This window comes from Pteropus vampyrus, unplaced genomic scaffold, assembly GCF_000151845.1.
Source record: "Pteropus vampyrus isolate Shadow unplaced genomic scaffold, Pvam_2.0 Scaffold66, whole genome shotgun sequence".
In the NCBI taxonomy this organism is placed as follows: domain Eukaryota; kingdom Metazoa; phylum Chordata; class Mammalia; order Chiroptera; family Pteropodidae; genus Pteropus; species Pteropus vampyrus.
The window spans coordinates 8,512,465-8,524,098 of NW_011888847.1; the positions used below are offsets into that span (position 1 = coordinate 8,512,465).

Consider the following 11,634-nt stretch of genomic DNA (forward strand, 5'->3'; position numbering starts at 1 on the left):
TCCCGCCTCACGCCTCGGAGTGTTCTACCACGCATCTGTACCTGTGCCTTGGAGGTTCCCCCTGTTATTAGAATGTTAAGAACTTTGTCGTATGCCTAGCTTTTCTGAAATTTATCGATTTTGCTGGTTTCAAGACTAAATTTAATCCTGTATAGAGCACTGAATATGCTTTGCACTGTCCTAAGGATGGCCTGTTTTAAGGCAAAGAATCCATTCACACTTAATGCATAACATGCATTCTTCTATTTGCATTTTTAAACAGAAACCAAGGTGTATGTTGGTAACCTGGGAACTGGTGCTGGCAAAGGAGAGTTAGAAAGGGCTTTCAGTTATTATGGTCCCTTAAGAACTGTGTGGATTGCAAGAAATCCTCCGGGATTTGCCTTTGTGGAATTTGAAGACCCTAGAGATGCAGAGGATGCAGTGCGAGGCCTGGATGGCAAGTAAGTATGATATGACTTTGGTTTTGAAACTTAACGTTCATTAAAATATTCCTGTGAGCTGGGTAGTGAGCTAGGTGCTAAACTTCGATTCTCTAGTCTCGAAGAGATTGTAAATCGTTAATGCTAATTTTATTTACTCAAGTAGAGCAAAGGTAGAGTTGGAAGGGCTTATAAAGATAGCTGAAACTTGTAAAGGCAAAGAGCGGTTAGAAAGATCTAAATCTAGATGTCGCAAGTACTTTTTTAGCATTATAATTTTACTGTTTCTCTTTTATAGAGTGATTTGTGGTTCCCGAGTGAGGGTTGAGCTATCAACAGGCATGCCTCGGAGATCTCGTTTTGATAGACCACCTGCCCGACGTCCCTTTGATCCCAATGATAGATGTTATGAGTGTGGCGAAAAGGGACATTATGCTTATGATTGTCATCGTTATAGCCGGCGAAGAAGAAGCAGGTATTTATTTTAATAAAGAATGGTTGGTATAATAGTTAATCAAGTAATTCTTTTGTTGGCAAGGCAGAAACTAGTATTTTTATATAAACTTGAATGTTAATTGTACAGGTGTATTTTACAATTTTTGTTTAATTAAACAAATGTTAATATATTAATAATCAACCTGGTCAAAACCTTTCAGGTTTCTTCGTTTGAGTCAGTCGCCTTGATTCAGAATGTCACGAGCCTTATGATATCATGCTGAGGCGCCTTGCAAATCCGACAATTAAGATCCTCCTAGACCTTGAGGTGATCAGCATAAGAGGCCAGATCCCCTCGAGTCATCTACACCTAGCTTCACCTTATTCTTTAAAGGGCAGAAAATTTGAGTCGGTGATCGCCGTAACAGTAAATTTGGCTTACAATTGGGGCCCCCTCCGGTTTAGAAAGAGGAACACCAGATTGACCACATTCCCAACTAGAAAAATCTTCTTGCGTCAATCAAGCCTCACCTGGCTCATTTGGCTGTCAGTTTGATCGTCGTTAGATTGAAGAAAACATCTAGATGCAGCGATCGGCTATAGATACTTCTAGATCGTCTAGATCTACTAGACCATGGGCCAAAGAGGGTCGACCTGCAAACTTGCAAGGTTTATTTTAAATACACATTACAGTGTTTTATATTATGTAATTCTAAGATGTAATTCAGCTTTTAACAAATCTTTTTTTAGGTAGTAAAAAAAATAATAATGATAATAATAGGCCCAGAGTTTATTTCCAAATGAGACACTAAATTTAAATAGTTTTGAGATTTGATTTCAGCAGAGGCACACAAACTATAGAAACGAGTTACCATCTAACATTTTGTTATTTTCTAACTTGAAAAATAGGTCACGATCTAGATCACATTCGAGATCCAGAGGTAGGCGATACTCTCGCTCACGAAGCAGGAGCAGGGGAAGGAGGTGAGAGATCTTTAATTTAGGTTTTAACAAGCATAAAAAAACTAATTGGAGATGGACTTAAAACTGGTTTTGATTTAATTTTTAGGTCAAGATCAGCATCTCCTCGACGATCAAGATCTGTGTCTCTTCGTAGATCACGATCAGCTTCACTCAGACGATCTAGGTCTGGTTCTATAAAAGGATCGAGGTATTTCCAGTATGTAACACTTTTTTTTCCCCTCGTTTATATTTGGATTGTCACGTCTTAATGACAACAGCAGAATGTCTTAATGACATAATTGAAATGAAGTGCTTCAGAAAACATTCGAGATGTAAAAATTGAACTTATACATGACTTGTATGTAAGTGGATATTACCCTTGTTGTGCAGAGAAAAGTTTAAAGATTTTAAGAGTTGTTAGCTCATGATAGAGGAGGATCCAAAGCGCAATTCTTCATCATTCCAGTGAACCCTAAATAGACGTGTTGCTGAAAAGTTTTCTTAAGTCGATTGTATCTATTGTATAGGTAAGTGATACTAGCTCTAAAGATGGTAGTTGCCTGATCTGGAAGAGATTTAGAATTAGAAGCAAGTTGAAGCAGTTTCTCTTGGGGTTGATGGGGTAATTTGAGAACCTAGAAAGTTGTTTAGGTTAGTAGTAGTGTACATATGAGTGGATGTGGCTTGATTAACCAGACACTTGTTAGAGACACTGAAATGTAAGGAGTTAATCAAACTAGGAATTTAAGCTTTTGTACTCCTTTTGTCGGAGGCCTGTAAAGGTGATAGAAATGAATAAAATTTTAGAAAAAAGGGATTTGACCAATACTATAGATGATGATTGGTAGGGAAAGCCACTGAGTAATGTTCCACAATACCACAAAGTTTTTAAATGCAGGGATTCTAAAACTTGGTCTTTTGAGAAAGCTCTGGATCCTCTATATAAATGAGTTTAATTTGATTGCAGGACCCCATGATGTGTATGTCAGCCTGATTTGGCTTGTGTGACAAATTGATGGTCTTGAACTATGATAGCTTATTGATCCAAAAATAAAGCCTTACCAAGTTGTGACTTTTTCATTGAGCTTATCACCTGAATCATTGCAATCTCAGTTCAGGGATCTATGTGAGGTTGATTTGATTCTCTTAAGATAAAATCTCAAATGAAAATTACCTATTTATTTCTCATGGGTACTATAAACTTTAGAATTTTGTACCTCTGTACAGTGTGACAACCCAGGTCATTGAATATGAAAGCTTATTGAAAGTGATAATTTCTCCAATTTTAGGCAGATGTGAGGCAAGAGTTGCATTTTGCTCATTTTTAGCCCCTCCGTTCCTAACAAAGTTCTCAGGAGGTATTTAAGATTATTACTTGTATGGACTAATTGGTATCATTTTTGATTTTTAAGATCCCGGTCGAGGTCAAGATCAAGATCTAGATCTATTTCACGACCAAGAAGCAGGTAAGAGTAAAAATCTGCTTAATGCTCTTGTAGTTATATGGCACCAATATCCAAAGAGTTCAAAGTGTTTTTGAATTGTTTCAGGTGTTAATTATAAGCCTAGATGTTAAGTAGGAACATATAGTATCTTGTAATAAACCAAACAATAGAACTTTATATGTGGTCTATTCTGGCTGATTTTCTGAACCAAGGGAATGTCAAGCTATAGTGAGGAAAGTTTCTGACCTTCGTTAGAGGCCCTTGTTAGAATTAATAGGTGCATGGAAAAGCATTCTGAGATACTGTATTTAAAGCAGAGTGTAAAAGATTATGGTAAAGTAGTTTGTATTATGAAGAACAGTTGTTGGAAGTTTGGTTTTTGTTAGCAAAAACTGATAGAGGCTCTTTTTTAGTTTAACTGCAGCCTGACGTTTTTAAGCTCAGGATAATTCGGGGGTTCATTTTATGATATTGTGACTATAAGAAAGGGATTGGTTAGTATTTTTTCTTAATAGAATTTTTCATGTTTTGACAGCCGATCAAAGTCCAGATCTCCATCTCCAAAAAGAAGGTAAGCTAAATAATTTGTTGCCAAATTTTAACTGTCTGGTGTGGCCTCTGCAGAATTTGTTTACTGCCTACTTTGCAGGCTTTGAGCTCTTTGGAGAATTGGTGCTATATATATGTATTAAAATACTGAATACTAAGTTTCTTAAATTGGTTTTCCTAATTCAATATCAGCTTATATTTTTGTTGGAAATATTTAGTCATGTTAAGATGATTATTATCAAGATGTGTTTAGTGCTGTGTTTCCTTAATTATATAATTTCATGTTAAGAAATAGTCTTTTTTCCCCCCACGTAGCAATAATAGGTAAAGAAGTGCCCACATAAAAGAAAAATTTTTAGGTTGAAATCTTATAGCCAAACCATTCTGTCTAGTTGCTACTTAATGGTCCAAAAAAAAGCTCCCCTCAGAGTTGAAATAGTAGTTCTCTTTCAAAGAGGCTGTTAAGCCTAATCTTAAACAGAGACAGAAGGATTATATATAAATATTTTACGTAATTTTTAGGTTTCTGCTATTGAAACATAGTGCTTGTGGCCACTTTTGAACTTAACGAAACTGAGTTTTGCCCTAAATGTACATGAGAAGAGTTAAGTTTCAGTGGACACTAATGGGTTCCAAACCTAATGTTTTTCTTTTTAGTCGTTCCCCATCAGGAAGTCCGCGAAGAAGTGCAAGTCCTGAAAGAGTGGACTGAAGTTCTGAAGTTCACCTTTTAGGGAAAAGTTATTTTGTTTACATTATTATAAGGGATTTGTGATGTCTGTAAAGTGTAACCTAGGAAAGGTATTTCAACCATCTAATCAAATGGATCTGGATTATTACTCTGTAAATTCACAGCAGTAAGATAATATAAATTTTTGTTGAATGTATTAACATCCTATGGTCTGAAAATGTGGGTTTTTATTTGGCACATTTAAATAAAATGTTTCTAACTAGATTTTTGAACTGTGTTCAATATTTGGTATAAGCTTCAGAATTCAACCTTGATATCGGCCATTTTCATACAGATCTACATTCAGAGTTTAATGGTGTTAAGTCTTGAACATCATTAACTAGTGTACATACACTTGGAAAAGGAAAATTCCCTTTTACCCTAGAGCTTTGGGTAAGATAAGAACTCCAGTCCCCCTAGTAGCTTGAATGCATCATTACAAATCCTTAATCGGTTGGAGTTGGTGTTATATATTACCAGGTTAATGATCTCGATTTGTCAAGCTAGAGGAACCACTGATTGCCTATAAATGAGCATGGCAAAAAGTAATTGGACTTGACACTGAAGGAACAATTATTTTCTGTAGGCTATTTAAGTATAGTGACTGAGGTTTTCAGGCCGTTAGGTGAGATGGTGTCAAATTAGAACTCCCATTTTAGGAAGTTCTCAATGTTATACTTTGTTTTAAACAATTTTATTGCATGTTTGAGGGGTTGTCTGAGTTGGGGACAAAACATCTTGTAAACCAGCTTTGCAAAATTTCCCAGCCCAGATACTCTCCTTTTTCTCTTCGAATGGATTGCCTTATTCTGAGCAGATCTGTTAATTCCCATGTTAGATTTTTCAGTTCCCAACCACCGACATACTTAATCTTATTTTGCCAGGCTGGTGCAAAGTAATTAAAGATGTCAATCAGAAATGTTAATGAGACTAAAGCAGTTTTGTAAATCTCACCTATATTTAGCAACACGTTATGTAGTAGTTTTTTGTTAGCATCTGGTAGATCTTAGAAGATTATAGCCAGTAGATTCTTTATTCAAACTTTAAATTAATAGGGCAGTAACACAGTTGAGTTTTCTGGTCAGCTTTTATCAGGTATGCTTTATCTTTGGTTAAAAAAAAAAAGTACTGGTTTCTGCCTTCACCCATTTCCTAATGCTTCTTAAAGTTACTGGGAAGCATTGCAATTGGGGAATACTGGTCTGCCTCAAATTATTTGGTAGTCTGAATGATTATTAGTATGTTGAGAGTTTGTTTTTGGAATTTTGAAAACTGGCTGAATTATGGTTGGTATAGTTACGTGTGTAATTGGCAGGCTTATTTGTTGCACTTGGTCAGCTTTAATTGTTCTGTATTATATAAAGATAAGTTAACAATAAATCTATAGAGAACAAACAACCCTGATAGTCAATTTTTGGAAGTGGGAGTTGAGCCAAGAGTAGGAATCATTAATCCTGTAGCTTTGGGATGGATTACAAGCAGTGTCCTAGGGATTAGTATGAAAGGATAAAAAAGATGTGGAGGGGCGGGATGGGGGTAAGAATAGTTTTAAGAAACAAGCACAGAAAGTTCTACCCTTAAGGGAAAGCAAAACCTGGGTATCTAGGCTAACACTCTTTATACCATTGACTGCAATTCAGTACTTCGCTGTTTAGTATACTCTTTAAATGATAAACTGGTGCAGTGCACTTTTCTATTTTTAAAGGTTGGGACTGCTAAATTATGTGACGGTCTTGAAAAGTTTATAAAGTCATTCTAAATTTTAAACCTGACTGATGAGTAGCTAATTGAACCCGTCTGGCACTCTTAGTGCTTCGGACATTGAACCTTGGTCCCCTTACCCAGGTATAGAGAGGTGAGTAATGCATACTCTTGATTTCACAGTGGTAGTTCTCCCTTGGGTTTTGCATTAGTCTAAGTATTAAGTGGAAGTGGTCCTACCATCTTGCAGTGTCCCTTCTGAGAACAAAATCTGAGAGAGTCTTAAATGTCACCAATTTGAGACTTGGTTAAATGATGGATTGTGATCGTTATCTTTGTGCAGCCTATCTTTAAAGGAACACGGTGTTTTCCAAGATAAGCTGACAGGAATGAGAAGCTCTAAAACAGGCAAATTGGCAGAGTGAAGGATAATGGCAAAGAATTCATTAGCAACTGTTGCTTGGAGACCTTTGGAAGGGAGGGCTGTATGACCTAGAAGAGGTATACGTAATTGTATAGCTGGAAAGACATAACAAAGGTCAAAGTAACATAAGGGGCCTGGCTGGTCATGGAGTGTGGAGGGTGGTGAGAACTGGTAATAAGTCAAAGAACTAGGGCAAAGATGCCTAGGTTTGTGGTATGATAGTATTAAAGCTATTTTATCCAAAATTCTCTTAAATGGATTGGAGGGAGCACCAGTAAACTGTTTCAAAGCTTGGTAGATTTTTTTCACACATTGTAGATTTATCCTTAAAACTCTAGTAAGAATATCAAAGGACGTTGTCACTTAATAATCCCCGCAAAAAATAGTCCTGTTAACCCTATCTCACAGAAGAGAAAATGGGCTCAAAGTTGGTAACAATACTGTACTATTAACCTGGTAGGTGGTAGGAAAAGTTTGAATCCTACCTATTGGTTTTAAAGCCCTTTCTCTTTTTAATCAATAAAGCACTTTACTGCTTTAAAAATCACATGGAAAAATCAAAATATAAGAATAAACTACACAATCTGTACTCCTTCCCATTGTGTTACTAACTTGTCAATTTCTCCAGACAGTGGGGAAAAGGTGCTGGGTACAGTGATAATTCTAGAGTACGTGAAATGCAGTAGCTAATTAACTTGAGGCTACTTCTCAAATATAGTGTTTTTTCCTTTACTCACAGGCTACTAGCCAAACTTATTTTCCATTTCATTTCATATTTTGTCTTGGTAATACACTCAACGAATTCACAGTGAGAAGGCTCCCTACCCCTGACTCAGCCACCTAGTTTGCTCCCAAAAGGCAACCATGGTTACCAGTTACATAGTCTGAGCTTTTCTCATTTATTTTATTTATTATTTATTTTTTAAGCCTACAGAACCTGGTATTCCCAGGCTGTCTCCCATCCAAGTACTAACCAGACCCAAACCTGCTTAGCTTCTGAGATGAAACAAGATCAGGCGTGTTCAGGGTTGTATGGCTGTAGACTCTTATTTATTTAATATCTTGGAGATCTTTCATATACATGAAAATGGCACTTTTAAAAAAAAATGTTGCATACTTATTGCCCAGATGTTGCATAATTTTTGCAGTAAAATTTTGTGCCCCTTCAGTGCATTGGGTACTGCTAGTCTAGGAACAGAGAAGTGAAATCTATCCTTATAGAGCTTAAAATCTGGAGAGACAAATGAACAAATATTAGGTGAGTAACTGTTAGAATAATGAAGCAGATTAAGAGGGATCGGGAGTTGATGGTTGTGTAAAGGGTTGTCTAAGGAGGCCCCTGATAGTGACATTTGAGCTAGTGAGGGAGTAAGCACATTGACTTCTGGGAAAAAAGTGTTCTAGGCAAGGGAGAAAATGCAAAGGCCTTAAAGTAGTTTAAGTTGGAGGGTAAGGAGGCCAACAGAGTGAACAGAAGAGAGAGAAGAGAGGTCATAGGAAGGCATGGACATGTAGGATATACGTCATACTGGATTTTGTATGCCCTAGAAAAGACTTTTTCCTCAGGGTGTTTCAGTGAAGATTAACAGGAATAAAATCAGTTACCCGTTGATAGACATGAGGGTTTTTTCTAATTACTATTTCAATAGTGCAGTGAATAACCTTGTACAATACATTGCACATGTGACCCTGCATGGGTAGGATAATCCCTAGAAGTAGAATTGCTGGGTCCCAAGGTACATTTATATTTTTTCTGGGTATTGCTGGTTTGACCTGGTGACGATGTAGTAGTGCCTGTACCATTGCCCCTATGGTATGACCACATGAGCTATCAGGCTTGTAGGTTTTTCCCAGTCTTGTGACAACGTGTTTCAGGATAGTTTTTTTTTTTTTTCCTTTTTTAATTGTGGTAAAATAAATGTTTTTCTCCCACTCTAGAAAATTTTCATGTGTTCAAAAGCCTGCTTTAGATTCTCTTGCTCTAACACACTTCTTCCATAGTAGGACACCTGTTTACACTGTAATCACCTATTTATGTCTCTGTAGGTATATGCCACCACAAAACAAATTCTGACAGCAGGTACCAGGTCTTGTTCTCTATTTTCTAGCACTTATTAATACTTGAATATTTGGTGAATAAAAAATGAGTTAATGGATGAACAAATGAATTGTTAAAACAAGCACAAAATTTTAACCTCTCTTCTGTGAGACCTTTATAATCATTTCAGTTACAAACCCACATTTTCCTTTTTGCTCCTTATAAGACTGACTCATCTGAATCTGCCTGCAGAGGATTTAGATCTTTAGGCTACCGTTTAAAATGCCCAGCCGTATTCTGCAACTCTAGTGCAAAATTTTTATCTCATCTGGGTTAATTCAGATTTCTACTCAAAGGATGTGGAAATTTTCTGTGCAGAAAGTTCTCTGCAGAAAAAGGTGCAGACTTATCTGTTACCCCAAGAGCTTGCGAGCCCAGTCGCAGCCTAACCCACGTGAGGAAGGACAAGTTATTGAACTAGTAGTGTTCTTTTCATATGACTTACCAGCCGCCTAAGATTATATCCTCTCCACCTCTAAATTTCCTGACTAAAGGGAATCTTCGTGTCTAAAGCTTGAAGGTGGCTGGATGTGATCCTATACAGAGATCCTGTTATGTTTTATTTTGGGTAGAAACATATCTTTAGGAAATCTAGATTCTAGAAAATGAATCCTTTCACTGCCAAGGATAAAAAAATCTGGCTATTGGTTGTGGTTCCATAGGGTAGCGGTTAGCACATCTGCTTTACACGCAGAAGGTCCTGGGTTCGCGCTCCAGTGGAGCCATGGTCCATGGTCTATGGCCATGCCACCCTGAGTAAGCCCGATCCAGTCTGATCTCGGAAGCTAAGCAGTGTTGGGCCTGGTTAGTACTTGGATGAGAGACCATCTAGGAAGACCAGGTGCTATAGGCGTAAAATAAAAAAAAAAAAAAGTGGCCGTAAAGAAAATATATATAGCAGAGGTAAAGGTAGGTGGGCCAGCTTATCACAGTCATTGTCAGGAGGACAATCACCAGAGTTCCTGGACTCCTGTAACAAGGTTACTGCTCCCTTTGCCTAAGGGTGGGCACACTATGCTTTAATGTTTATATTCTTTCAGAGTGCTTGCTATTTGTTATACCAGGATTCAAGAAATTAGGGCCCGCAGGCCAGGTCTGGCTCACTGCTGTTTTCATACAACTAATGAGCTAAGATGGTTTTTACATTTTTATGTGATTGAAATAAAAAGGATAATAGTACTTCAGGAGATGAGAATTACGTGAAATTCGAATTGCAGCATCCATGAAGTTTTATTGGAAAACAGTCACGTTCATTTATATACCTGTGGTCTATGACTTTCTATGACGAGTTGAGTAATGATAAACTGTAAGTCCCATAAAGCTTGAAATATTTGTTCTCTGGTCCTCTGTAGAGAATATTTGCCAGCTCCTGATTTAGACATTTATCTTCAACTGTCTCCAATCTTCAAAATAATTATCTCTGAAGATTTTGGGTACCAGGATTATTGGTAGGGTTGCCAAGGCCTTACTGAGATTACTTTTGGTCTGGGAAGATTATTTCTCTGGCTTATTCTTGAGGAAGGCTTCATGAAGATAGGGGGCACATTCTACCTGAACACATTTATGCACTTATAATATTGGTGAATGTTATGAGATGATAATGGGGAAAGCTTTTACTCTAGGGCAGTGGTTCTCATTCATAGTTATATATTAGGATCACCCGAGGAGCTTTAAAACCTCATGAAATCAAAATTGCTGAGGGGAAAACTGGGCATTAAAATCCAAAAACTCCCAGAGCAATTCTAATGTACAACCATAACCGAAAACTGCTTGCTGTAGAAGCTAATATTAGCCAGCTCATAATTCACTAGTTACTGGGTGGATTAGCCTGGCTTATTGCTATTACAATAAGAAAATTAGCAGCATTCACATGTGATTCAAAGCAGTGTTCTGTGTATTCTCTAGGTTTCTCTGAATCTTTCTCTAACTAAATGACCTTAGCTAGGCCGGAGTGAAAACTTTCTAAGGCAGAAACTGTATTTTAGTTTGTATTAGTACCAGTAGAGGTCACTGTGCTCAGAGAAATAGTCATCTTAAAAAAAAAAAAGTTAACGGTCTGTTCAGGAAATTTGAAGAGGTAATTAACAGAACCATGGTGTTATGCTCAACACCTGTGCTACTCCACACGGCCTCTGGTCACGATTATTGCTTCAAAGCATCTAAGGCTCTATTAGGTGCACATATAACATTTATAGCATACCTTCTGATGTGTTGATGCTTTTATCATGATAAAATAACTGTCTAGTAGTAGTTCTTGTTTTAAAGTCTATTTTGTCTGGTATTAAAATAGCCGTTCCAGCTCTCTAATGATTTCTGTTTGTGTGGTATATTTTTTCCATCCATTTACTTTCAGCCTATTGGTGTATATGGTTAGTTACTAGATTTTGCTTTTTAATCCAGTCTGACAAACTGCCTTTTGGGGTGTTTAAATCACATACATTTAATGGAACTATTTATATGGTTGGATTTACAATCGTCATTTTGTTGTTTTCTATGTCCCTTGTCTTTTTTCTCTTCCTCCTTTTACTGCCTTCTTTTATATTAAATATCTTTAATGTGTCATTTTAATTCCACTTCATTTTTTTCTGTATTTTTGAGTTATTTCCTCAGTTTTTGCATCTTAATTTATCACAGTCTATTTCAGATTCATATTCTGGTAAAATACAGAAATTTTGCTCCAATATGTTTTCTTTTTCTGAACTTTCCTCCTTTGTGCTATATATATGTACTATAAACTCAATGATACCGTGTTATAATTGCTTTATATAGTCATATCTTTTAAAGAAATGAGAAAATATACTTTTTTAAAATAATATTTTTTTATTTTTCAATTATAGTTGGCATATAATATTGTATTAGTTTCAGGT

The 11,634-nt window shown here is 36.7% G+C and overlaps 1 protein-coding gene and 2 pseudogenes across 4 annotated transcripts in view; 2 read left to right on the plus strand and 1 right to left on the minus strand.

The window, feature by feature from the left end:
* Positions 1-4,769, plus strand: part of SRSF7 (serine and arginine rich splicing factor 7) — a 5,876-nt gene extending 1,107 nt beyond the window's left edge. The window contains exons 2-8 of one of the 4 annotated variants that reach the window (XM_011361389.2): positions 263-443; positions 721-897; positions 1,767-1,841; positions 1,927-2,037; positions 3,233-3,286; positions 3,801-3,836; positions 4,472-4,769. In XM_011361389.2, coding sequence (XP_011359691.1) covers positions 263-443; positions 721-897; positions 1,767-1,841; positions 1,927-2,037; positions 3,233-3,286; positions 3,801-3,836; positions 4,472-4,526 — 689 coding nt within the window. In that variant the 3' untranslated portion in view covers positions 4,527-4,769. The remainder of the gene's footprint in view (positions 1-262; positions 444-720; positions 898-1,766; positions 1,842-1,926; positions 2,038-3,232; positions 3,287-3,800; positions 3,837-4,471) is intronic. The other 3 variants (XM_011361390.2, XM_011361391.2, XM_011361392.2) reach the window with 3 other exon arrangements.
* Positions 4,770-7,594: 2,825 nt separating this feature from the next.
* Positions 7,595-7,713, minus strand: LOC111740634 (annotated as a pseudogene).
* A 1,788-nt stretch (positions 7,714-9,501) lies between these two features.
* Positions 9,502-9,620, plus strand: LOC111740671 (annotated as a pseudogene).
* The last annotated feature ends 2,014 nt before the right edge of the window (positions 9,621-11,634 follow it).